At 48.0% G+C, this 27159-nt stretch overlaps 2 protein-coding genes across 18 annotated transcripts; both read right to left on the bottom strand.

Moving 5' to 3' along the window:
- Nucleotides 1-3280: 3280 nt before the first annotated feature.
- Nucleotides 3281-10516, bottom strand: LOC116654676. The gene is made up of 3 exons (XM_032450116.1): nt 10416-10516; nt 4764-4970; nt 3281-3532 (listed from the first exon to the last, which is right to left on the bottom strand). Exons 1-3 carry the CDS (start codon nt 10514-10516, stop codon nt 3481-3483), a joined length of 360 nt encoding a protein of 119 aa, XP_032306007.1. The 3' UTR covers nt 3281-3480.
- A 4532-nt stretch (nt 10517-15048) lies between these two features.
- Nucleotides 15049-27069, bottom strand: LOC6496411 (dystroglycan). 17 transcript variants are annotated; one of them, XM_001960824.4, is made up of 14 exons: nt 26934-27069; nt 21904-22269; nt 21499-21825; nt 21301-21443; nt 21154-21237; nt 21020-21080; nt 19801-20478; nt 18994-19191; nt 18512-18571; nt 18140-18450; nt 16934-18084; nt 16682-16876; nt 16459-16620; nt 15049-16399 (listed from the first exon to the last, which is right to left on the bottom strand). In XM_001960824.4, the coding sequence occupies exons 2-14, from the start codon at nt 22027-22029 to the stop codon at nt 16278-16280; spliced, it is 3618 nt and encodes a 1205-aa protein (XP_001960860.1). In that variant the 5' UTR covers nt 22030-22269; nt 26934-27069; the 3' UTR covers nt 15049-16277. The 17 variants fall into 17 exon arrangements, with proteins under 17 accessions (XP_001960860.1, XP_014763813.1, XP_014763815.1 ...); XM_014908327.3 differs by having other exon boundaries at nt 18140-18447; XM_014908329.3 differs by having other exon boundaries at nt 18512-18568.
- Between the last annotated feature and the right edge of the window lie 90 nt (nt 27070-27159).

Below are 27159 nucleotides of genomic sequence, written 5' to 3'. Positions count from 1 at the left end.
CAAAAGTCAAACAAAGTGTTGCCTACTTTTCTGGGGCGGCTGGGATGGCTCGGCTGGCTGGGCTGTGATTACAAGCACAACATTTTAATTGGCTCTTTATGTGTGCCCTCGCCAAACATTGCCGCCGGAAAAGCAACATCTTAATCCAGAAACTACACATGCTCAGGATATACATTTTCGTCCTGGGGGAAGGCCAGAAGGATATGTAATTTAAGTTCTTCCCCACTGCCTATAATTGACAAATCAAAGCTGAAAGCGCAGATTTGTGTTTCTGTTTAATTACCAAAAAGTATAATATTTAAGTAAAAGCCACTTCGATTGCTGAACAAATCTCTCTGAACTACGTGTATTCTCAAGCAATAACATTTCGCATTTCACGTTATAGCTACGAGCATACACGTGGCCATTGGAGATTCCAGGTTGCCACTTTAATCCACTTGCCACATAACCAAGTTCTCGCACCTTCGAAGCGAGGAGGTAATCGGATACCAGGACGTTACGGTCGCCGCACTTGGTCACTTTGCGGTGCGGATTCCATTTAATTTTCATCTACTCACCCATCCTTCCGTCGTCCTTCCACCGTCCTCTTCGGTGTTTTGTGTTACGCGTTTGATGCGCCTAATAATGCCGAGCCGCAGAATTAATTGCACTATAATTCGTAATTAAGTTACCGGGGCTAACACGAAACTATGCGCGCGCTGGAATGTTGGCGAGGAAAGGGTTCCGGCTCCGGCTCCGGCTCCGGCTCCGGTTAATAAAACCGAAGGTGCTCGCCCGCCGTCCAGGACAGAGTCTGCTGCTCCCCGCTCCAGAGTGTCCTGTAGGGCCCACCCATACCCCTTCATAATTGTACATGTAACTACCGTTGTTCCCCCGTAATTAATTAATTACATTACACACAAACTTGCTGTCATCGGTGGTTGCTGGTTGGTGGGTGGCAGGTGGTTGGCTGTTGGCTGTTGCAACCTCTGGTCCCGCGCCCTCTTTCCATGCTCCGCCAGGCCACAAAAAGGCATCACTTTCCATAAAATTAGTTTGTTTCGCAATCATTCTTGTCGGCAACCGAGCACCCTTTCCTCGGGCAATTATTTTGCAGTTTTGCGGGGAAAGCAAAGCCAATCAACTACTTTGGAAACTTCAGAGCGAAAAATGCAAAATGTTGATAAAATAAAGGCCCTAAACTTTGGCAGGTGGCTGGGAAAGTAAAGCTAATAAAGGTGGTATTCGCCTATGGTATTCAGGTCTAATATTACACATTTTTTCCGGCATTAATTGCGAGTTGAAAAAATAAGAGAGAGCTCCGGCAAGAGCTCCGGGAAAACGAGAAAAATCAACAAATATCAAATTTGTTCTTCTGCCCCAGCCGCGGGGCAATTGGTTCTGTGGTGTTGCTGCTGCTGTCTTCGTGTTGCTCCTTGTTGTCCTGTTGCTGCTCCTGCTACTGCTCCTACTCCTGCCCACTCACAGACGGACTCAGACACAGCCACAGCAACAGACGGAAAATAAATCGCGCATAATACCGCATAGCAGAGCAACAGCACGAAGTATTTGCTCTGCGTGACAAACAATTTGTGCCAACATTGACAGCGGAGCATCCACTTCCGCCTCGCTCTTGGCCCCACAACCACTGCAGCGGGCTCCTCCGGTATCCTGTATCCAGTATCCAGTATTCAGCATCCTGTATCCCGGAGACTGCTGCCCTGGCTGAGCAAATAAAAATATTTTTATTGCGTGGCCGGTTGGCTGTTTTAATTGAAAAATCATTCGGAGAACTCAATTAGCAACACTTGGAAGGCGAACGGAAGGACACCGGGCAGCGAACATATTTGATTTGAAATCAAATTATGAACCGGGCATGTCATTAGAATGCCACAGCCCCGATGACCCGCCACCACCATCAGCTATGCAGAGTCCACGGGCCGGGTAATCAGGTTCGATCCAAGGACCTCCCTCCCTGGCAGCCGAGGGGGGGCTGGAATCTGGCAGCGCATATATCCCGCAGCTAATGTGACACATGATTTCATTCAAAATTTATTTATGCAAACAAAAATGCTGCCGCAACAATAACAGCGCCGCCAACTCTCCCATAACAAAAACAGAAAAACACAAAAAGGCATCCCGGGCCAATAGGCGAGCCAATAGGAAATGTTGCAAAAGTAAACAAAGTATGCAAAAAAGGGAAAGAAAGGAACTCTGATTTGTTTGGTTGGGATCCGGGTCGGACCGTATAGGACCGTACTGTCCAGGACAGGAGGCATGCCAAGGTTCTCCAGGAGTCGGAGTGAATTTCTGAGCATTTCTTAAAATATTTACTCGCGTCGATAGTTGCGCCCCTTGATTGCCAATAAAGGAGTTGTCGCTGGGAGCTGGCAGGACATAAAGGATATGGGCAATGAGAATGGAAACGGGAATCGACATTTTAATGGCAAATTGCAATCACAGCCACAGACACTAAAGGGGATTAAGTTTAAAGCTTTGTCTGCCACTGTCTGGGGGTGTTGTTAATTAAAACTCCATTCACGGCAGCTCCCAGGACCTCCTGCTCCCGATACCCTTGCTGAGGTAAGCTTTCGGTTATATGATATACATTTCCACCAGAAGGGCAGAAATGCTTTTCTTACTATCTTGTTCTGACCTTTTTTTTGGCTACAAGGCAGAATAAATAGCAACAGCAGTGGGGAGTAAATGAATAATTTGTTGACACTTTGCACCCACTCAATCAAGAGTTTTTTCAGCTTGGACCCACTCATTTTTTATCCTTTCTCGGCAGTGGCCGGAAACAAGTGCAGCAAATGAACCAGCTCCTGCCAGTCGGAGCAAGGAGCTCGTCTTTGTTTAATTAGTTGCAACCATAAGCAGACTGTGGGACTGTGAATGTGTTTAAAAAGGATTCAGTTTGTTAGTCGTTGGCTGGAGAGGCTGGCCCAAGCACGGGCTCTGAATGTCCTTAGAGGACTCTCCACACCCCACCCCACAGTCATACGCTCCAGTACGTAAATATAATTGATGTTTTAAAAAAGTCTCAAAGTTACGATAAGTATGTGCCAACAATATAGAGCCGCAGGCGATGGGCCACATACTTTTGTCATAAGTCCGGCAGCTGGAACATTACCCAAGCGCGTAAGGACTAAGGACCTACCCCGAGTGCTCATGTTACGGCCAGCATAGCCCCACCTAGCCCCCGCCCACCCCACTTCGAGTTGGACAAACATTAATTGGCACTTAAAGGCATTTAATGTTCGACTGGCTGAAAGCCAATGTATTTTCTTCGCTTGGCTCTGGCTTTTTTGAAACAATTTTGATGTTTTCACATGTCATTGAAAGTTGAAAAAAGTAACTATCGATGACTTTATAGATATTGGTACTCGGCTATGGATGTATTTGTATTTATAAGCCATCATCTTTACTGGATACTTACCCGCAACGGCGTCCGCGCCCGCGGCTGCCAGCTCAGATTACTTACTTCGCTTTCGGGAGGGATTAGAGCATATTAAGCATACGCAGTGTTGTCAGCGGTCGCTCCTGCAGGGCTCTTTTGGGAGATGAGTTGTGAAAGAATGGAGAAATAAGGTTAGTTGTGGCATGTTGGTTATATAGAAATTGAAGCATAGTAGTTAATACAAGTACTCTCTTAATCATTCCTACTAAACTTAGTCAGGCCAACAGTCTGGTAAGTACTCTGCTACCCTCTGTCAAGGATGAGGATGTCTATCAGCCCTAGACTTTCTTGAGAAACAAATATTTAAATTTGAGACCATTAAAGATAATCTCAATTTGGGGATTAGATCCGACTCCTGACTGCCTGCAATCTAGGATCCAAGGCTCCTGCTCCCTTTCGGGTCCTGTGTGTCTGCCTTTCTGTATCATAAGCCGAGAGGTAAATAATTTCCCCCTTTTTATTGCCCTGCAGTCAGCATAAAAAGTCAATAACTGGTGTGCAGTTTTCCTTCTTGAGCTCGACGAGCTCCTGCTCCAGCTCCAGCTAGACTGCATATGAGCTGGCAATAAATTCCGGTGGCTGGCTGGCAGGCTGCACCCAGTCCTGTCCTCTCGCACATTTATTGCCTTTCCGGGCTTTCTTATTCGCCCGGCGGCTGCGCTGCTTGTTTAGCGCAATTAATGAGGCCGACGAGGCTCTGGGCTCTGGGCTCGCACGGGTTATCAACAGGTGTTGGGTTTCAATTCCTTGTTTATGGCTTATCTGTCAGCAGCTCCACACACCCACAACCACGGACCTCAGACCTCAAACTGACAAACCGACACACCCCACCCACTCTAGCTCAGTGTCCTCCGGCTCTGTTTTTAATTTAAACCGAAATTAAATTCGACCATAACCCATGTCAGGGACAAACGAGCGAGCGACTCGGCGACTTGGCTCGGCCCCAAAGGACATTAATTAAAGTTGACGTTTAGGTGTTAGCACTGCCAGCCGGCGATATATCACAATGATCAATCACACAAGCACACAGACATGCACGAGGGACCTGGCCTGGCAGCAGGACCTGCCTGGTTTCGGCATGTCCTTCCCCGTAACTGGCCCCGAGATGAGCCTGCAATTGCAACTTGATTTGTTTGGCTCTTTGGTCCACTCTAGTTCGGCTTAGTCGCTATCTTGGCCATAAATTGGGCTACCATATGGCTAGCCTTCTACATGGCTCACCCCCTCCGACAGCACTCGCGAGGAGGTGCGATAAGCACACCGCTGACATCAAATATTTAAGCGATAAAGGGGAGCTAATAACGAGAGTGCGCTATCTACTTACCCAGCCATATGGTGGCCTCCATCTCGGCCCTCCTGGCTCCCATCCACTGTTTCCGGCTGGAACAGCTCGCTGACAGACAAACTAGCAGCGGGATCCAACTGTAGATTGGAGATCCTGGAGATCCTAGACTGCAGACTCGATCTCCACCACACTAGGTTGTTCTTTGTGCTTGCACCACCACTGTCTTTGTTTCGAAACTCTTTGGGACTTCGCAGGAGCGGAACCAGAACCGTTGCCAGTCAGACTGTGACTGTTATGAAGTTTGATAATTTATCGGGCAGCAAGTCTAGGTAGCGTTGGGGCCGCCGCTGCCGCTGGTGGCGATTCTGCTGCTGGCGCTGCTGCTGCGGCGGCTTCTAGCCCCCGTCTAAGGTGGTTCGGGGGGTGAGGGTGGTTGTGGTTGTGGGTGCCACTGGGGCAGACCGGGGGGGGAGCGGTGGTATCTATAGCAACTTGGGCGCGGTGACGGTTGGCTAAAAGGGATGAAAATTGATTCAGCCTGTTGAGGCTGCTGCCTCTGCCTCTGCTGCTGCCGCTGTCGCTGCCTCAGTCACTGCTCTGGTGCGGCCTCTCTGCTGCTGCTGCTGCCGCTGTCGCTGCCGCCGTCGGGGATGGGATCCACAAAAGCAACCAGTTGCCAGGGCGGCACTTGACCTCCTACTGCAGGGCGCAAAGGCAGAGCGGAACCAGGCGCCTGCATTTGTTGCATGCCACCCACCTGTAACACACTTGCCACACTCTGGTCTGGTGGGGTCGGATGGTGGTCGGATGTCCTGCCGTCCCGGTGTGGATTCTATTTGGGGCTGTTATTGCCGCCATGGCGGCCCCAAGGCGCAGGCGCTATCCTGCGCTGCCAACAAGTGAAGCAACAAGCAGCAAAGCCAGAAGGAAAAGGAACAGAAAAGCGCACAGTCGGCACCTGGCAGCCAGAAAGAGAGGGAGCTGCCGGGGCGAAAGAGACAGCCTCAGCCTGGTAATAATAATACGGAATACTGAGTACGGGCGTACGGGCAGCTGGCGGCATTTTTATTATTTTTTTGTAGCCAGTTTTTCTGCTTTCTAGGTTCTTTTTCTTGTAGAGTCGGTGCTGGAGTCGGAGCTGGAGCCAGAGCTGGAGCCGGAGCTGGTGGATCCTGGCCATGGAGCGGTGTAGCACCTAGGAGCTTATTATTATGCTTAATTATACCCTGGCCCAAGGTAGTTTGGTCCTGAAGGAAATAAAGGGGAATATATGACATTGAAATCGAGGAATCTATGTTCCATTAGCTTCCGCAAGGGCTAAGCCATGATCAGAGGGCACACTTTGGAAACAATCATCCCCCTAAGAGATACTTATCCCATCCATATTGATCTGTCAGGATTTTAAGGCATTACTGGGAATCCTTAAGTTGCTATTCATTTTTTCCGCATTTCTTTATTTTGAAAAAGCTACAGAAAACAAAAAAGTTCAAACAGAGGGGGCTGCTCCGACTACCAGCTCCTTCCCAGTGCCGCCCCCTTATGGTATGGGGCAGGACTTTCAGGTGAAGCAAGTAACAAGTATGTCTCATATGTTCGGCTCTCCGCCTTTTACTTAGACGGTCCAAAGGCAACAATGCTGACAACTACAAGGACCTCGGCAGGGATGTGCGGAAGATGGAGACAGACGGCGACAGAGTCGATGCTCAAAAGTCAATTGTTTGTGCCTGCTCTGGAGGCGAGTCTGCATAACTTTTCGAAGGACTTCACATACACGAACACACATATACATTCCACCATCCGCCCTCTCCCTTTCCCGACAACCTCCGACCTCCAGCAATGAGTTTAGTTTGCGGCGTGGAGTGGAGTCCTTTCGAAACTTGTTGCTGCCAAAGTTATCGAAGTTTGCGAAGCGACTTTAATTTGCCACAACTTGTGGCTGCAAGTCGTGTTGCAAGCAGATCTGTGAAGAAGAAATTGTGGCTGAGGCAATTAGCAGCAGCTAGGAGCCAGGAGGCTGTCCGGCCGCTGTGGCAAAAATGTGAAAAGTTGCGAAAAGCTAATTACCATTGATCGATTAACCTTTGGCGATCCCTTTACCAGCGTTATGAGCTGAAGCTGAACAATTTGCAACTTTACACGGCGATTCGATTGGAAAAGGAGAATGGAAAGAGTTCTTTAACTTTTTTTTATATCTATGGGGCTTATTGGAGAGTTGTTCTTATAGGTAGTTATCCATATTTCATGCAATAAGGGACTCACAGACTTATGGAAACTATAAAGGCTCTGAAAATTACTCAAGTACTCAATTTGAAACCAATTTGGCTACTAACTGTACTGCTTTTGGCCCTTAGACTTGCCAGCTTGGCCTATCCATCTCCTTATTAACTAATTTATGAAGCTTAATGAAAGCTAACAGATTTTTAATTTAAACATTCTTCCGTCCATTGGGTAAGTTCGTTGAAGTTCGACAACAATGCGCCTCACAGGAAGAACTCGTCGAAACAACTATGCCTCCTCTCAACACTCCCAAATTGAAGTGTTTCAGCCAAAAATCATAGTTTTTTCCAAAGGCAGGATCGTCTTAGGCATCCTTGAACCGGGAGCTATGATTTCCAACTTTAAAGGATAGCTGAGAAGCACAAGATGTTCTAAAGGATAGCTTATTTTTATGAAAACTATAGAACTATAAAATATCATAAAATAAAAATATAATCATACAGGGATCTACTCTATCATATGCTTCAAAGGCTGAAAGGACTCATAATCACGGAAGCTCTAGACCTTTATCTACTAAGTATGCTATATTAAAGAAGAAATGGGTCGAGATGGGTCGGTCAGGTCGAGAAATGGAATCCTTCTGATCACGACCATCACCTTCTCATTTAAACACAACACTAATACTAAGGCCCTTGACGAGATTCGGTCTAGGCGATTTTTGGCACAATCATAATCTCCGGCACAATCATAAATCAAATCCTCGGTCAGAGCCTCTGGAAGAATTAAATAAACTTGTTCAGTGGCTGGAGGAAGCGCTGGAGGAAGCTCAGACAAAGCCAGCAAGGGAGAACAACAATCGGACTGCGGCATATACATGTGTGTGGGGTCTGTGTGTTTGGCCTACTTTTTGTGTGACGCCAGGAGAGCCCACTCCCTCACAGCCAATACAGCCAGAGCACCCCCAGAGCCAGCCAGCAGCTTGTTTATGACGCGATTCGGGCGTCAGGGCAGAGGGGATTCCCCTGGCAGCCCCTGTCTGGCATTAAACACATTTACACGCCCATCTGGAAACAGCTGCTTCTTTCTGGTGCTCTCCTAAGCTGTTGCTTTGATATGCTGGCACTCGAAAAAATCAGATTCTATAATGGCATTATGTTCCACCTAACCCTTAATTAATGAAATCGTATTAGTATTCCGTTCGTCACCTACATAGACAGCAAGGAATAGTAATGATGTCCACTTAGTCATGTAGTAGGTGACGAATTTTCCCAAGGTGTAGTGAGGGGCGTGTCAGGGGAACCGTCTGATATGCAGATGGAGCGAAATCCGAAACTGGAGTCCGGTGACTCCTGTCTAGCTGGATGCATTCCGTTTCGTTAGCCACCATTTGCATATTTTTACGGCCGCCGTGATTCGATTCCGATTGCAGCAACCAAACCGTTTTAACGGCAATGGGAAACCAGACTGGATTGCAAAAAATAACAAGGAAAATGGCTGGGAAAAAAAGCGGCAACAAAAAGGCAAAATGGCATCGAAGGGCACAATAAGCATATAACAATGACATGAAAGCCAAAGTGAGCACGGATCCCAGTGCTTCCCGGTGCTAGCAGGACGACGAAGCTGCACTTTGTGTGCCCCATTGTGATGTCGTCGCCGCCACAACGGACGCATAACACGAGGAAGGAAATTGTAAATGAAACGCACTTGAAATGCTGCAGGACTAGGCAAAGGCAAGGACGAAGGCAGGATGGGGTGGCAGGGTGGAGAGAGCAGAGTTGTAGCTGGAACTGAAGCCAGAGCTGGAGCTGGAGCTGCCCCCGCCCAGATTGGGTTACAGCTTGTGTCCGGACCAAAGGCGCTTGTGGGCTGCCACATATGGAGCAGGCTTTAAGTGCAATTGTATATCCTTGGCACTCGGCTTTTGCGGTATGCGTGTGCGCGACATAAATAATACAAGGGCGAGAGCCAGCGCCAGGGCCAGGTCTAAGTCCTGGTCCTTGTGTCCCAGCCAGTGTCTGTGCTAGTGTTGCGACATCTAAGGACCTCCCCCTCACACACAAGCACACACATCCTGGTATGATGTGTGGGCTCGGCTACCCTTTCATGTAATTATTCATGTAATTGTCATCCGAACTTCATAAGATTTCATTTAATGGGCCATATACCAAATATAAATTGGCTTTCTTGATTTATTCCATAGCCGACCCCTACCATCTACCCTCCCTTTTTTTTTTTGTGGCAACATCTGTCTGAGTCCTGCGTGGGAGGGAGGGCCTTCTCCACCTCTACCCACCCGATGGCTCCATTTGGCACGCCGGAGGGGAGGACATCTCTCCGAAAGAGCTCACACCGCAAATCGAGTTACGTATGCAAATCCCTATCGGCTTGCCGCACTTTTCCATTTCCACGCCATTTTCTTTTTGGCCAAACAGGAGCTGGCCGAGTCCGAGAACGGTGTCCTGCAATTGGGCAGTGCAACAATTGCATTACAGACTTTCTCCGGTAGATCGGACCAGTTGGCGGAATGCAATTACATTCGGGGAGTGTGCCTCACTGGGCATTTGAATGTCAGGACTAACAGGATTAACCATTAAGCTTAGAACAAGGACTTGGGGCTAATCACTTTATAAGAAGCAAACGCCAAAAATACGCTACACATTTAAATTGAACTTTTTGTATTTTCCCCATTTTTCACATCCTGTTAGTATGATACATGAAGTCATTTGGCTCATCCCTCCTTTCACTGGGAGTCCTTTATGAAGTGAGGATATAGACCGCCTGCTGTCAAAGCAATAATCTCAATTGTCCACAATATTGTATAATGATCTCCATAGCTCCTCGTCCTTTGTACCATTCTTACCCCCATTTATTCACCCATTCAGTCATTCGTTCAACCCTGCCACTGTAAGGAGTGAGGGAGAGTCCTCCCCCGTCCTTAATTCATATTCATAAGCCAAATTGTGAAATTGTTGTACAATTAACGCCCGATTATAAGAAGGAGTGGATAACATATCCTGCTGGGCTTTCTATGTATTCTACTCGAAGTTCGAACTAAATCAAAATTGGAGGCTAACTCAGAACACCCTTCTGACCTGACAAGGGTCCTGGCACTCCAGGACAAGCATCCATATGGTGAGTTCTGTTTCCTTCGCCGCCACTGCCGCTGCCGCTGGATTCTGTCTATTTTTTAATGCGGCTACAAATAAAAACAAAACTGCCAAGCCACCCCAAATGACTCTTGCTGGGACGGAGCCACCCTCTCCCCAAGGAGACTCCCCAAGGATCAGCAGCGTCGTCATGGCAGGACCCCGGCAAAGTGGCACGGGGCGGGGGACTAGTTGATGAGCTGGCGCCGACGAGGACGACAACGACGACGATGAGGACGACGGCGACGGCGACGGCTACGGCTCGGGACAGGAACATGTCACCCACACGAGCAGACGCCAATCCGCCTCATGCCGCACAGTGGGTCACTTGGAGGTGAGCAGGAACAGGGCGAGCAGGACTCGGGGAGTAGGAATCGGCTTTTGAGCCAGAGCTGGAGCTGGAGCTGGAGCTGCCACGCTGAGCGGCATGCTACGAATGCCACTGGCCTGCGGCGTTCAGCCAGCATTAACGACCCCAAACGTCCAGTAAGCCAGGACTGGGACCAGGCCCTTTTACTCAAAAAATCTCCTTCAAGCCGAAAACCCTTTAACTTTGTTTAAAGGTCTTGTAACAGAGATTGAATTAAATTCATATTTACCTTGATTTTTTAGTTCCTCTAAGGACTATCTATACGTACTAGTACCCAACTATTTCTCGCAGTGCACAACTAAAGCCACAGCCGTCACTTATCGGTAGAAATCTGTGAAGTCAGCCACAATTTTTGGCGCCAGTCTGCTCGCTTGCCAGCTGTGCGTGCGGATGCGTGAACGACAAGTCTCCAGGACATCCAGGACACATCGAGGACATGCCCGGCGAAGGGGGTGGCAAGTGTAAAAATCATTTCGCCATGCTTCATTTTAATTTGCTTGCCCCAAACGTATTCAAAGCGCGTGCGGCATGCAGCCAGCCCTGTGTAGCTCCAGTTTTAATTTACTTATTGTTGCTGTTTCAATGGCCAAACCTGAGACCAGGAACGTGAAACCCTCAAGTCCTGGACTCTGGCCAGACCGGACTCGGAGCTCCCTCTTCCATATGCCGTGGTATGGTGGACCACCATTGGGTTGGCTCCAACTTTATTAAATCCAAGTTGATCGAGCTTCCTTTGGGGCTTTGCGCTGGCTGGGTTTTCGATTTGAAAATGAGGTCACAGGCGACTGCCATATGGGAATTGTTTTCCTGTTTTTCTGAAACAGCCTTTGAAGGCCAGAAAGCGGGAAGGGGGCAGAGGGGGATCAATGGCAATGGCAGGAGTCGTGAAGCAGCGCCTTGGAGTAGGCAACACTTTTTGAAGCGTTTTGGATTTCAGCCAGAACGTAATCTGAATACGGGACGGATACGCATTATTGATGCGTTACCAGGCCACGCAACTATGAGGGAGGACTCCAGCCCGCCGTAAGGACTCGCGCAACAAGAATCTTCCATTAGCCGCAACAGATTGACTTTGTAGAAACCCGGGATTAGAGGCTATGCTCCCTGGCTGGCTAATGATATACTCCAGCTACCCTGCCCGCTCCAGCTCCAGCTCCGGCTCCGGCTCCGGCTCCCTCCTCTAAAGTAAAATTATAAAGTGCGCAGCAAAGCCACTACAATTAATTTCGGGTAGCATTGCAAGATGGCACGCTATCCTCCCTCCCAGCATCCTTCGTCCTAGACTCTAGTTGATTTTTAAGCCAGCTTAAGTCGCGCTGAGCAGGCTGCAGGGGAAGAGGAATGGGGGGCAACGGGAAAGAGTCCTGTTCGAGGACGTTGTTACCTAGCAGCTTGCACAGCATTTGCAAATTAACTTGGATTCCACACTCTCGCTGCCACACTCAAGACCCGCGACTGGAGATGCCAGGCTTCAGATTGGCATGACCCTCAGAATGGAGGCTTGGAGGAGGAGGAGGAGGAGCGCCTCATGAGAATGCTAGAGCGGCAGAAAACCAAACAATTAGCCGAAGTGGCTTAGCAGCGGGCGCCTGATTGAAATTAAGTGCAATTCGAACGGCGACACGAACTGGGAGCAATAAAAGCAATTTACCTAAAGCCCCCAATAGAGTGTCCGGAGAATATCCGGAATACGATTCCCATTCTTGCGGCCCAGGACCTCTCTTCAATTGCACGGCTCTTTTGAGCTGGCCTCCTGCGTGTCCACCATACGTGTGCCTCAACGACTGCACTGAAAGAAACCGCTCCTCTTAGGTGGAAGATTAATCACCAAAGACGGTAGTAGTTCCTCGCAGTGTATGTTTGCCAGCAAGTGATAAGGAAGGGCGAGGGACTTGTTTGTCTGAAACCGGCATTAGCGCAGCAGGTTGCCAATGCCGGCTATTGTGTTCCCTTCTGCTCTGTTCTCCTCTCGACTTTATATTGCCATTATTTTTTTGATGCTTTCGCCTTTGTCCTGCCCGGGTCCCGTGTCCTGTGTCCTGCGTCCTGCGTCCTGTGTCCAACATAATTGATTTGTGTCCTGAACGTACCCAGCAGTCGCCCCGCAGTTGTTCAGATGCAGGAAAACTTAAATATATCCATTGAAATGTACACACGTATGTTGACACTTACAAATCATCTGGTTTGCTTGAACATCGGAGGCATTTCGGTCGATTCGTTACGTTCGGCATGGTATGTGTTCCGGCATTTGTCACCTTTTGAGCTTTTGGCCCGGGTTTGTTCAGTGATTAATCTGAATTTGCTGAATGCCACGTCTCAGTGCCCGGATTGGACTTAGGACTCTCTCTCTGGTTGGCTCCAAACAACTCAAAACTTGACTAACATCTAGGACACCTCTTACAGGATGTATTGCAAGTAAAACAATAGGGCGTGGTCCTGACCAACAACTCCTATGGACTACCCATGACAAAAGCATCTCCGACCACAAAACTATGGCAATGTCACACGTAGTCTGTCCTGGCGTGTCTGTCCTTCCAGTAAAAAGGACTCTATCCTTTGTGCCTTTTGCAGCTGACTACTCGGGCTTATTTTTCGCAACAAGCATCTATGTAAGATTATAAGTTAATTACACGCTTTGTGTTGATTTTTGTCTGTGAGGCGGTAACCTGAGACGTCGAAGGGGCCACCGAATGATTATGGTCGCTGTGACTTGGCCCAATTGGCCCACTCGGAGGCGATAATGAGCGTTATGGCAACAGCCAGAGAAATGGAAAAAGAGCCCAAACGAAAGCAGCTGCTCTGGAAAAGATAAATACCCCGACTCCCCAGTTATGTAATGAAAATTCGAATAGACCAGCCATTTAACATGCAGCCATTGCTGTTTAAATATTTTTAAGTAATTAAGAAGGACCTCAGTCCTTCGCCCATCAGCACCAAAAACATATCCGTTTTTATGTTTGGAAAATACAACTAATCCAGTTATGCAGCGGGCATTATTTTTAAGCGCAACTATTGTTGTTTCGGCGGTTTGACTTTTTAATTACAGCTCATATAAGCGTATTATGATTTGCATTTCCGAAACCAGAGTCCAGGCACCAGGCGGACAAAGTTTTAAAACCAAAACAGTCGCAAACGGCATACGGCAAAAGTTTCTATTTTTCCAGCGGGCTTTTGCGATGGGGGAGTGTCCTGGGGGTGGCATTAAGACCATATAGGTATCACACCCTGGGAGCTGACGCACGTGGAGAGGAGGTGGGTCGAGGGCTGGGCAACGGGGCGGATGTTGCTATTTACGTTTCCTAGGAAAGTCATAAAAGCGTAGCATCGAAAGAGCGAACGAAACAAGCAAGAAATGTCGTTCCCAGCCAGGCTAGAAAGCCAATCCAAACAATACAATTTGTTACCAATTAAATGACTGCATTACATAATAATAACAATAACCGTAGCAGCAGCAACAATGGCTGTCGCCATTCCCGTATTCCGCCATGTGTTCTTACACTTAAAAATTTGGAGTAAAAAAATGGAAGTATTATATACTAATAATAATATATATACTTCTTAATGTTAATTATAACTAATTAATATAAATAATAGAAAAGTGTTAAATGTATTAAATGATTAAACACATGTCCTTTCATAATTCGTAGCATACTTTCTTGCTCTGTACGCACACAATCACACACATGACAGACAATCTGCCGCGGCGTCAAAGAAGCCAAGCAAATATGTCCTTTGAATGTTTGTGTGTTTGTGGGAATGTGTATGTGTGTGCCAGCATCCGGCGTGTATTCGTTGCCAAAGTAACAGGAATCAATAGCCCTGGAATAGGGGCGGGGGCAGGAAACGTTGGAGGATGTCTTTATTAGGCGGCAGGAGCAACAAGAAAAACAAATTTGTATTACTTCATTAAGGCAATGCTTTTGATTCGACTTTTTTTGTCGACCACCCCGCACTCTCCCCGCATTTCCCGCTCGCTTTGATTCCATAATTTGTTAAGGAATTTCCATAAATTGAATTTTTACTCAAATTATATCCCAACTGGAGGCCACCCTGCCACCGATTCTGGCTGACTCGAAGGACCAATTAAAAATGAAACATTTCACCTCGTTTTGTATTTTGTATCAAAATATATATAAATGTTTATTAGATCCGTACATGAATATATCCAATTCATATATGCTTTAATCAATTAATGTTTAGTTATTTCCAATAATTATTATAATTATTGTAGGTGTAGATGGTGTGTGGTGGTGTGTGTGTTGTGTTGTTGGAGGGTTGAACTCTATACTCGCCCAATTAAAGCCAAACAAATGGCGGATAGATTGCATTTTTACAGTACTCGATAGGCGCATCATACATATAGGGATGCTTGTATTTCAATATACATTAGGTTGCTGTCTTATTTGCTGAATACATTAATTAAATGTGCAATTTACAACAATTGGATCTCGTCTGCACAGTTATTGCGTTTGATTTAGTGTATTTATTTAATTTTCGCATATTTTTATACCGAGCTAGTGCAATTACTAATTGGATTGTTTACCTGCGTATCTGTATCTCAAAAACAAACTGAAAATAAAACAAAAATCCGTATCTTTGGCATTTTTTATTCAAAATAAACTGATACCGTTATTGTTGGTTGTTTCTTGTTATTGCTGTTGCTGTTGCAGTCTCCTGTCCTGCTTACAAAGTTTAATTAAATCAGCAAAATACATAAATTAGTTAATCGTACTTAGTTTAATAGTTTAATTTACGCGGCACAAAACCTGTGCAAAGTATTTCATTTTCAATTTCAATTTCTCTTCATGCATCACTGCCGAACTCACTACTCTAAATAATCCATGTTTATAAAATCATTGTTAATCTTAGCTGGCTAGGTATTTTAGTTCGATTTGAAATGGATGGGATGGGAGGGATGTCGTAAGTACTCTGGGATAACCCAACTAGCTGCCATTAAAACTAATACAGAGGAGCAAGTGCAAATAAAAATGATTCATTAAAAACTAAGTCCTACTTTAAGTAATCAATTTCGTATAATTATTTGTTTGTGTGGCGGATATGGTATGTTGGTAGTCGTCTCTGGTCTGTGGTGGTCGGTGAGTGGGAAGCACTTGTGGGCAACTAGGAAATTTTTCGCATACGACCTCCATGTCGTACCTATTGGCAGCTCTATTGCAGTTTCTGAATCCTTCTTATGAACTAAACATAATAGAAGCTCCTGGCACGCCCCTTGCCCGAACAAAAATACTCAAAACACCACCGCTTAAGTAAATCAAGCGGAGAGTCTCGTACAGATAATAAAAAAAGGGCGCAAGGACATGCCTTAATTATTTTAGCTTAGATAGTAAGAATATTTGTTGTTTAAATGCTATGTTTAAATGGGCTTGTGTGTGTCCTCGCTCTGATTTTCAAGCCTTCGAGCCTGGCCTAGTCAAATACTAATTTTGTGTTCGCGTCCCAAGTGTGTGTTTGTGTCCATGGTATTCGTATAAATCATGCTATGTTAGTCGATCTCTATATAAGCTTAAAAGTGAGTTTCTGGCTCCAGTTAATTGATTGTTTCTCGTACAAAAAATTTCATCAAAAAATCCCCTCAACTTGGCTGGCAACACTTTTCGGTTGGACTGGCTGACCCACTCGAAAGAAACCAATTTGCACTCGAATATATACAAAAGGTTTGGCTTAGTTGCATATAACTTGTGCCGAAATCGGTTAAATACACATAAGTATGTATGCTTGTATATATGTATAGATTGTGTGGTTAATACGATGCGATTGGTATTATTGTTACTTTTTCCGCTGCTCCCAACTGTCGCTGACTTATGGCGACACATATGGCGGAGGCTTGCGGTAGGAGGGTGTGGCAGGTGACTTCCCTCGCACCTCCCGTCCGCCCACAACAACGGCCGGCGGTGGCACATACTCATCCACGTCGTTGTCACCTGAATGGGATTATCGAAATGGTTACTTTCTAAAGAGGATAGAGGAGCCTAAAACCCACCATTCATATTCGAGGTATTGTAGGACGGGGGCAGTAGCGGAGGCTTCTCGTCTTTAAGAATAACAGGGCTCTTGTTGCCAATCTCTGGTTTCTCCTCGTACTCATCCTGGAAGATGACGGGAATACCCTTGGCTCGGAAGGACTTGCGCTCCTCGTCGTCGCCTGAAAAATGATAGATTAAGGATGTGATCTCTTGTGGTCTCTGTGATCAAAGGTGGCCTACCAAGCTCCATTTTTCCGCTCTTGTGACGACGCCTGTGCAGGCAGCAGGCCACGAGGGATGCCAAAATTATCATGACCACGATAATGACGGCGGGCAGCACGATGTTCGCCAAGTACTCGTCACTGAAAGTGGACTTCAGGCTGGGCTCGTCGGGCCTTGGGTTGTAGTCGGGTTGAATGTCCGGGATTTCGGCATCTGCAAGAGAGAAGGGAGTTACTATCCTTATCCATTGAGGCACCAATTAGTCCTTACGATGGCAACTGCCGAAGGGGACCACCGAAAAGTTGGTGAGATTCAATTCCGGGCCCAGAGCTCGCTTCACCGAATCCTTGAGGCTAAGATCGCTGTTCAGGTAGATACTCCTGGTGGCGGCCAGCTCCTTTTCGGGACAGCGATTGTTCATTTTGTACAGGGTTGTGTTGTAGAAGTTGACAATGGTGCCGTCCGAATCGTGGTGCGTGGTTACGGACCGGATCTGGATCTGGGTGGTGGTGGGGTCTCCGTGCAGTCTCGCTACGCGCTCTACAAACTTCCGCTGCAGATCGGCGTTGAAGTTCTCATGCCTTATGGCCAGATATGCCTTGAAAAATGCTCCAAACTCCCGCTTGGGCGCATGGCTGACCACCACGACCAGGGCATCATGGGCGACTAAGCCGCCGCTGTCCTCGGCCACCAACAGGTACTCCTCGGAGCCTATATCCCCACTCTTGGGAACACCATAGAATTCTTCGTTTTTGGAGTCAAACTGCAGCCAGTGCCGGGTGCTCAGCTCCTTGTGGTCCTTGGTCTTGAGAGTGAGAGTCAACTGCTGGTCATTGGCATCGTAGAAAGTGTCGGTCGGCACTTTGTATACTAGCAACTGTCCCACACTGGCATTCACCCGATCGACCTGGTTGCGCGGCATCGGCGGGACATTTTTGGCCATGTGCTGGGTGGGCTTCACCCGCGTCAGCTCCTTCTGGCAGGAGCCAATCAGCTGTCCAGTAATGGACTTGATGGCCAGCAGCGGCTGAACTAAGTCACTCAGCCGCTGGGCATCCAGTCGTGCTACAAGGTCGTTGAGTTCCTTTTCCGGACACTCGTTTGTTGGCAAAGTCTCGTTGAAATAGACCAAAGTAGCTGAGTAGGGATCCTGGACCGTTTGCCTGATCTCCCGCACCACCAAAGCTGAGCTGGTGGCATCGTCCAACGTCCTAGCCACGGCATTGATCAGCTTCAACTGCCAGTTGATGTTATGGCCATGTATTTCGTTGATCCGCACGGAAATACTAATCTCGTGGTTGATGGTCCTAACCGCCCGGTGCTGCTGGACGGAAATCTCTACGGTTTCCGTGACACTGGCATTGCCAGAGTCTGTTGCTGTGAGGCGGTACTGCCATCGCGACACGGTGTCGTCCAACGGGCTACAGAAGGGATAGGATATTACTAACTGAAGGCATAGGCTTCTCAGAGACTTACAGTCCATAGAGTTCCCTTTTATCGACGTTGAACTGCAACCAGGAGGTTGACTTCAGCTCGTGGCCATCTTTGTCCGTAAAGTCCAGCCTCAGGTTACCCTGGTCCTCGGCATCCGCAAAAGTCTCCCGCGGCACAACGAACGTGAAAGCCTTTCCCGATGTCACCGCGAACTTCGGTAGACGCGTCTCAATGACCGGCGGACTGTTCTCCTCTGCCGGCGGTTCCACATAGTCCGTGGAGGCGAACGAGCTGCTGGACTCTGGCAAGGCGGTGGTTGTAGTGGTGCCGGAGGCTACTGTTGGAGTGGACTGCTGTCGGAGGAAGAAAATCGCATCAGTTATGAAGCTACCAATGAAATGAGACTACCGTCACCTCATTGTGGGTTAAAGTGTTACTGCTAGTGGTGTTGAGGCCGTCACCAGGTTCTCCCTGCTGAGGATTACAAGGAAAACGTTAGCAGAGAACTGGCTAATCACCAGCAGATATATGGCTAAGAGTCATGCTGCAAAAGTCATCGGCTAAGTAGGCAGGCAGAGTGAGGGTTAGAGTGTTAGTGTTCGTTTCAACAGATACTGGAGAACGAGTACGGATACAAGTGGACATGCAATTACCAAGGACCTCATGCAGGAGCTCGGATTCGGATACGGATTCGCTAATTGCCTTCCATGACATGCTGAGTGCATTTGGCTGGAAGCAATTTTCCCTAATTGGATTCGGGATAATCGGTGGTGGTGGTGTTGGTGATACAACGAGAGAAAGTACAGAGTAGGTTTGGAATGGGGGGTGGTGCAAGTCTATAGCTTATTATCTAAGTTGCGGGGTTGCGATTGCTATTGCGATTGCGAGACTTTCACCTTAGAGCTAACAATACGGTGTGTGGTGGATTCTACATGAAAATCGTTCTCGCTTTCGCCAGAAGTGGCTGCCGTTGCACTTGGCGTTGGTGTTTCCGCTGCTGCTGTTCCGGCTGCGCTGGGAGTAGGTGCTGTTGCTTCACTTTCGTCAAAGGGCAGCAGGGTGCTCAGCTCGAATTCAGTGTGCAGAGTGTTTGGCTGCATTGCGATTTTTTATTTTTGATAGATAGAGTTAAGTGCTGTTCTTTGCTGTTTTTCGAAAGGGGTTGGGGTCAGAACTCCTCTGCCGACTAACTAACTAATAAAGAAGGACTCTGTTTGCTGAGATGTTAGTACTTCTAACCGTCAAAAACCAAAACCCGTTTGCCCCAAAGCTCTACACCAAAAATCATACATAATATTTGTTAAAGAAAAAAACCAAGTACTTTATACACTTATGGTTAGTTGCTATCTAGGACTAACTTATTTTATGGCAGGATCATAAATGTTTTCCTGGTCGGAGGAGTTTTTATTTCACCAGTTACTACTAAGAGTGGCGGGGAAGGAGGCATAAAGTGGAAGATACTGCTGACACTAAACGCCACAAGGCGGCGAGGTGGTCAGGTGGCAGGTGGCGAGGTGGGTGGAAAGATTGAAGAGAATGTTTAATATGTGACAACGAGAGACAAGAGACACACACAGAAATAAAAAGGGGACAGGAGACAGTGGACAGGAGACAGTAAACAGTGAACAGGAGACAGGATACAAGAGACAAGTGGCAAGAGACGTGGGCGCTTGCACATACCAACACAGAAGCGACATCATTACCTTTGGCGATTCTGACAATGTTGTTGTTGCTGTTGTTGTTGAGATTGTTGCTGTTGTGCTTGTTAATGTTGTTGTAGTTGTTGTTTTTAAGGATGCTTGAGTGGCCTGTGAAGATGGAGACAGAAATGCGGGATTTGCCGGGGACTGGGATGCTATGGAGATGGAGGTGGAGGTGGTGGGGGCATTGCTTTCGAGCTCGGTGAGCATGGGCGTGGGAGTGGGAGTCGGAGTAGTCGCAGACGATGGCGAGGTCTCAGACGGAGGAGGTTCCGAATTCTCTGGCTGGACGGGTGTGGGCGAGGTAACTCCCACAGAGGAGGTGGCATCGTAGGGAGAGTATGGCTTGTGCGCGGCTGGCGGCGAGGGCGTGGGCGTGGAAGTCTCGATCTCTACATCGACAGCTCCCTGATCCACTTGGTTCTCCTCCAGGAACAGGACAGGCTTAACGGCCTCCGTCACCAAAGTAGCCATCGTACTGCTGCTTGGGGCAGTCCCCCTGGGGAGCAGGAACTCCTCGTCCTCCTCATCTTCAGCATCCGCCCCGAGAATGGGCAACTCCTTGATGTTCTTCGTGTTCTCAATGGTCTTGCTGATGACGGACTCCAGCATGGAGACACTCTCCTGGATCTCCTCCTCCGATGCGACCGATGTGACCGAAACGGAATCGGGAACCTCCGACTTGGGTTAGTCAATGGTGCAGGAATGGCAGGATAATTGTTCGATTTTTTCGATAACATTTCACAACGAGATTGAACAATCGATATACACACAGAGGTAGAATGTCGAATGTCAAATGTAGAGTGTAGAGTGTAGAGTGTAGAATGAGAGTGGGAATGAGAAGGGAAGATAGCAAAAAGAGAAGAGAAAAAACGAAACACCGTTTTCTTGATTAATGTTTTTTTTTGCAGTGTGTGTTGATATGTGGGTGTCTTTCTGTGTTTTCCATTTCAATGCATGTGTATGGTGTATGGTGTATGGTCTGGTTATTAACAGAGTGCAATAATTAGAAACAAATAGAAACAAAAGCTTCCGGATACCAATGTGGAATCTATGAACGATAATCCAACGCGATCCATACAGACAGCGAGTACTGTGAGTCGCATGGACCGATCGTATGAACCACATTTCGCGCTTAAACTTTAAATACATGTGTGTCAGAGATAAAGAAAACACCCAGAGCAACTGAAACAAATGCCACCAACTGGGACTCGGCACTCACCGCTCCGTGATGGTGTCGATGGGCGTGTGTTGTCACAGCTGGCACTTCCGTGCTGGGTTCCCTGAAAGCGAATTTTGGCGAAAGCCAGTACCCCGATTAGCCACATGACTCATCCAATTATTCTCAAGACTTACGAAGTGTCTTCGGGGTCGTCTTCGTACTCGTAGTCGTCGTCGTCGTTTCCAGAGCCCTCCGATTGGCGCTTTTTGCGATGCGATCTGGAAGGATAACTTAGTTTATTCCATCTGGAGGCTTCTCATGAGGTTTCTTCCGATTCCTACCTGGCTTTCAGCTCCTTTCGCCAGATGAACCAAAGACCAAAGTTCTCCTCCGTCAAGGCTCCAATGGTGCCATCCTTCACTTGATGAGCAATCTGCATGGCTATCGGCTCTCCCATTGCGAAATACCGCGAATCGCAGCCGATCTGGTGAAGGAAATGGATATTTTTATAAGATTGGGACAAGAAAGTCATTACGAACCATGAAACTGGCGCGTCCGAGGCGGCGATTCAGGGTTTCTACGTTCTTATTGCCCTTTCCGCCCCTCTTGTTGGCCAACTTGTGCATGGACTTAAGCTCCAACTTGGACACTGAGTCCAGGGAGATGAATTCCTTGGGTATGGCAAAGAACTTGGCCAGCTTAGCCTGAACATGGGCGCGCTTGGTGGCAGTCAGATCGCTCCAGTCGTGCTTCTTCAGGACCAGGGAGAGGACTACCTCGCTCTGGCTGTTGGAGCAGCCCATCAGCTCCTTGACATACGGATCCTGCTTGTAGGCGGGCACATCCTTGGGCTCAATGACAGGCACCTGTCGAGGGGACACTCTTAGTAATTTAAAGCTCTTATCTAATCAGCTAAGGAATGTTATCGGTGGAAATCCAATCACCTGAGAGTCGTTTACATTGAAATCGCGCTCCGCCAGCACACTGGCGCCATGGAAGGTGGCCAGCAGAAGGCATAACGGGAGGAGCATTAGGTTTCCACCGGCAGATAAGCTCCGTGACATGTCCATGGCGATCCCTCCGATGTGCTTTTGAGTTTAAAAATGAAACCAAAGAATGTAATTTCGCTTGCAGTGCTACGGAGGCAGTTTTGGCTTTCTGGTTCGGCTTGTGGCTTGGTGCTCGACTTCTTCGAGGTTCGATTTCACTTTCGATTGAAGAGAAAGAATAGAGAGGAGGGCGGTCGCAGGTCGTTTACATCATCTGATTCGTTAGTTGGGTCTCCTCGCCTCCGTCGTCGTCTTCACCATCTGCAAGAGTGGAGGGGGATTTCTTATAGACTTGCATGTAGTTATGGGACAAGGTCTTTAGGAAATATGGTTGGTTTGGCCATGTTTCGTGTGCTGTGGGTTTGTTGACCCAAAGCTGCAGCTTTTCCTTCGCTTGGTATTGGTAATTAACATAAACAACCGCTGGTGTTGTTTTTCCAGTATTTGGGGAAAAATTAACGCTTGATTAACGTGATGCACATGATCTTTTCGGTAATTGGAGAGACACCCGAGTGAAAATGGAAAGTTTGCCTCGAAAGGGGCATTTAATTAAGCAGCGGCGATAAGGAGGGGAGAGAGCTGGCCAGGGGACTGGAGGCACAATTGCAGATTAATTGGAACTTAACCTCATGGCCCCCACTTTTCAGAGCTTGTACTGCAGTTGCCTTAATTTTAAATCAATGCCTGCCTTTCATCTATCGACCCGCTTAGCGAAATAATTTGTATTAATTGGTTAATCCCTCATTGAACACGCACATCCCCAGTCGGCGATTGCCCGCTTATCACCATGGGCCTCTATTTATAGCTCCGAACCACTCCCCAAAATTCTACTCAATAGCCATTCAACGAGGGCGACCATTCGACGGCCCCTTTCTTCGAGTTAAATGAGGCGACCATGTGTTGGCCAGAAATTGGAGCAGAGTTGCAGTGACTATTGGGGACTATTGGGGAAAAGGGGTTAACGGCTGCGACTCCCAGTCAAGGCATGTGTTATGCCTGGGAATGAGAGTCCGTCGTCTGTAGTCCATATCAAAGAATTCCTTTCTAAGGCGGAAGAACAGAGGCAGATGCCAGGAGAGTTATTGAATGCCATAAATAATATATAATACGATTGTCTATGCATGGGATGGCGAAACCATCATTTGTTTTTCTATCGCCAGTTCTTGTGCCGATGCCGCCACCACCGCTTTCCAGTTAAATTTAATTGAAGACCAGCTCCTCCCGGCTTCTCGCCCGCGGGGACCCAGACTGGAATAGCAAATGAGACAGGGGAGAAGGCGGTGGCCAAGCGGTGTCGGGGCGGCAATATGCCACCGATACAGACTGCTCCTCCACTCCACACCACACACTCCTCGCACTGCGTCTCTGCCACAGCGTATGTGAACTTAAAATGCAGCCAAGCATGCAGGGGCCATCAGTCGTTATGCGTTATACCCGATGAGCACCTCGCCCCCGTCATCTTTCTGGCTCTTTGGCATGAATAGGAATGAGGCTTGCACCGAGTCTACTTGCACTGAAACAAACAACAATAAATATTATTAAAATAGTGTCCATTTCTGTATCGAAGAAGGGTTCTAATACCATCTGACTCATAACTTAGAGATGCAAAGTGCAGAAAACTGAGGCATAGTAGGCTCCTCGGAGAACATAACTCAGGAGACACAGCCCAAAACAAGTTTTTCTCTCGTTATTATAATGCCTCCCGCCCCGGCTCAGAGACATGGGGGTGCGGACCTACCAGTTTATGGCCTGTAGAGGCGGTAGGGTCGAGACAAAGCCAAGCTAATAGAAGCACCAGTATATGAATATTGGTAGGATGATACCTATTCTTGATGCACCCACGCATGTTAGCCTCTTTCAAGAGTTCTTAGAGGTTCAATGTCTTGTTTCCTATCTCCAAACCCCTGCTACACTCTTTCTCCTCTTCTGCTGGGCAATTAATTATGAAATAGCGTGGCCTCCACTCGGTCCAGCTCAATTAGCCTTGGTTAGCACAGCCCCAGAGCCGCAGAGGAGTGGCATGATATTGTTTATTGTCGGTGCCACCACTACGTGACATAAAAGATGTTGATTCTGCAACGCCGGCAATTGCGAAGCATTCTTTCGCCACAGAATGGAAGCTGGGAGTTCAACTCCCAACACTCAGCCGCTCTTAGAGGTCTTTCTCACCTTCGGTGACCTAGTATTTGGACCTGAAGTACGACTTGGCATGTTGCATGATCTTGCTGACCAAGATGTTGGCACCACAGTGAGTGAAATGATATAACAGGCACTCCCTGTCCAAACTTTCCACAACTTTCCTCATCAATTAGCTTTCAATCGAGTGCCCGGCACTTTTCTTTGGGAATAACTAACTACAATTGTTCCATGCCGACTCGAGCAGTTCCAGCAGTTCATCCACCAACTGCGAGGGAACCCCTTCGGCCGGCTTTAATTAATTTGATTCGCCGCATTGGCCCACCATGCCGAGATACTACAGCTGGCAGTGGACTGACTGTTGCTGCGGGATTTTGTTTACAGCACAGCACTGCTCTGCCCCATCGAAAAATTGTTATACATACTGGGCACAGAAACAGAAACAGACACAGACACACACGCACAAGCGCCCCACAACTACGGAGTGTGTCTACATGGCTATGTTGGCATACGGTTGACCCATAATCGGGCTGTGTCGCTGGTTGCTGGTCGCCGGTCGGTGGGAAATGGTTGAAATTGAAAATATTCTTTGTTGCAGGCATAGTCGATGAACGGGAACCGCAACTGAATGCCCGGAGAGGGAGTCTCTCGACTTCGCTGCCAAAAGCAGGCCATGTAATTACCAAAAATAGCCCCAAAGTCTCTCGGCTCTCCTCAATCATCACAGAGTTTTTGGGGGCCAGCCAGCCCATTGGCTCCAATGAGTTGCAATGACGAGGGAATAAGTGCATTGGAGGCTCTTTGTGATGGAGTAGAGAGACTAAAGGCTGGAAAGCTATAGGCAGTCTGGTTTGCTGATTTTCTTTCTGAAAAAAGCATGCTTTGGAAGCATATGACTGGCATTAGGTTGGCTTTCGTCCGTATTATCTATGACTTCCAGAATCATAGACATAATATTAGATAACGCAGTCATATGTCCAAAGATAAGCTCAGTGGGCTACATAATGAGGCAAAGAGGTGTAGCCCAGATGTAGTCCAGGGAGTGCCTCCGACTTCTTTTCTATGGCAGTTGCAGCTGTGGCGGCGACAATTGGGAGTAATTGGGGTATGACGGGGCCGGGTATGACCTCATCGATGACGATGCTGATGAGCCGCTCGGAGATACGCACAATCGGTGTAGGCGCAAAAGATTTCCAACCAATATCAAGTGCTTTCGGAGCACTGTGCCTAAGACTCCGCAGGCAAGCAGAAGTATTTGCGTGGGGCCCACGTCAGGCACTAATGCTTGGGGAAGGGATACTGGGAAGGGAAGGGCAGGAGGAGGGCAGGACTGCCGCCATGTTGGCCAAAAGTGTGCGGCGTTGGAGTTAAGGTAGCAGCCAGCAGAGAGCATTGCACGGGCGGGTTGGCGATCAAATGAACTCCAAGCAGATCTCTTGCATGCATAATGATGCTGTCTGTTGCCTGGCTGGGCGCCCGAGCCCAAGCCCAAGCCAATTCCGAAAGAAAATAAAATGCAATGTCGTAAAGTCGAAAACAAAACCTTCTTCTCACTCTCGCTCGCTGGAAGGCAGGGAGCGATGATGAAGACAACTGCAAACAGAAACAAAAATAAAGAACGATCCAGAGAGCTGGCGGCTGGTCTGGACAGCTGCCGTCATGATGTATGTATGTACGTGTATCCGGCCAGGCCCGAGTATTTTCGTACTTGAACGGGCCATGGCAAGAAGTGTGGGTCTTCTGGAGGGACATTCTTGTAGATATCGGTCACAAAATATTAATAACAGGCACTGGGCAACCTGATAGCGGGCCAGTTGGCCCAACTTGACACTCTTTCTGGCCATGACATCAACCGGAAAAAGTACTCGCAATTAAATCTGCCAAAATCTGTGGAAAGCCATGCATGGGTGTCCATAAAAGCCATGGCCCACAAAAGGGGGAAGCGCCAACCAGCACTAAACGCCAATAAAATTCATTTCTTTCGCCCGACGCACTCACACGCAGGACTTCCCGTGAGCACACACACATACCTACACACACTTGTGAATTAGGGGTGCCGCCAGCAGGCGGAAGTGAAATGGAAAAGGGAAACTCTAGAGCTCTGCGAGCCAAAAACAGCCGCCCGTATTGCTCCCTTCTGGCGCACGCAGCATCCGCAAAGGAGTGCCAAAAAAAGAGTGGCGAGTCGGGGGATTTAGTACAGTGGGCTCTGGCAAAAAAGGACAGTTGGCTAAAGAGTATTGTTTGCAAGAGAAAGTGAAGGTCTACTGTCCTGCTAATGGGGGAGAAATTGGCAGACAGATGAGGAAATAGAAGTCTGACAGCTGCCACAGCCTGAAATCTCAGGTACGTCTCGTCCTGCGGAAGAAGTCGCCTCTAAAATCATTTGTTAAGTGCGGTGACCATAACAACCGGACATTATCATCAACACCAGCCAAACAAAACAATATCCAACAGCAGGAGATTGCAGCCTCCCCATCGGACAGGCCAGGACGGGCCAGACCAGGCCACCCCCGCCCCACAGCGCCCCACTCGCTTCCGTGTTTCGAAATTCAATTTATGTATACTTTATGATGCCGCAGCCAGCGCAGCCGGCTCCCCGAGCTGGCCTGTCGCCGCCGCTCTGCCGCTGGAGCCGTTCGTTCGTGGCGCCCAGTGAGGCGGAGAAATTTGTAAGTTCAGGAAAATCGATTTTCTTCTGTTCCTCTTCTACTTCAGACTCTTCTCGGGGGAGTTGCTCGGTGTCCTGGTGGACTCCGTGGCATGCAGCTGGCAGAAGTGGCACTCACCTCTTCGCTATGCTATTCCGGACGCACCAATCAGCGAAGAAGAGTCGTCTCCTCGGTGCACTTTCCGACTCCCCGCTGCCCTTTCACTGTAACTTGCACTTCACTTGCAGTCTTCCTCACTTGCAGCACCTGCCCGCGCGGAGCTCTGCACCTTGGGACCTCAGTTCCAATTATTAGGCACCTTTCGCGGCAACTACCGTTCTCCAGGATTCATTTTCCCCTGGTC

This window comes from Drosophila ananassae, chromosome 3L, assembly GCF_017639315.1.
Source record: "Drosophila ananassae strain 14024-0371.13 chromosome 3L, ASM1763931v2, whole genome shotgun sequence".
Lineage (NCBI taxonomy): Eukaryota > Metazoa > Arthropoda > Insecta > Diptera > Drosophilidae > Drosophila > Drosophila ananassae.
The sequence above is the reverse complement of the archived record's forward strand: the minus strand, read 5'-3'. Positions and strand labels throughout refer to the sequence as shown.

Bases quoted from the DNA above. Each gene is read 5' to 3' on its own strand.
- LOC116654676 (XM_032450116.1), bottom strand. From the start codon at position 10,516: ATGCCGCTCAGCGTGGCAGCTCCAGCTCCAGCTCCAGCTCTGGCTCAA. The intron at 4,971-10,415 runs GTGACCCACTGT...GCTCCTGCGAAG, and splicing joins CTGTTCCTGCTCACCTCCAA to TCCCAAAGAGTTTCGAAACA. The intron at 3,533-4,763 runs GTAAGTAGATAG...ATCTCCCAAAAG, and splicing joins GGAGGCCACCATATGGCTGG to AGCCCTGCAGGAGCGACCGC.
- LOC6496411 (XM_001960824.4), bottom strand. From the start codon at position 22,029: ATGGACATGTCACGGAGCTTATCTGCCGGTGGAAACCTAATGCTCCTC. The intron at 21,826-21,903 runs GTGATTGGATTT...TCCCCTCGACAG, and splicing joins TCAATGTAAACGACTCTCAG to GTGCCTGTCATTGAGCCCAA. The intron at 18,451-18,511 runs GTGACGGTAGTC...TTCCTCCGACAG, and splicing joins ACACTTTAACCCACAATGAG to CAGTCCACTCCAACAGTAGC.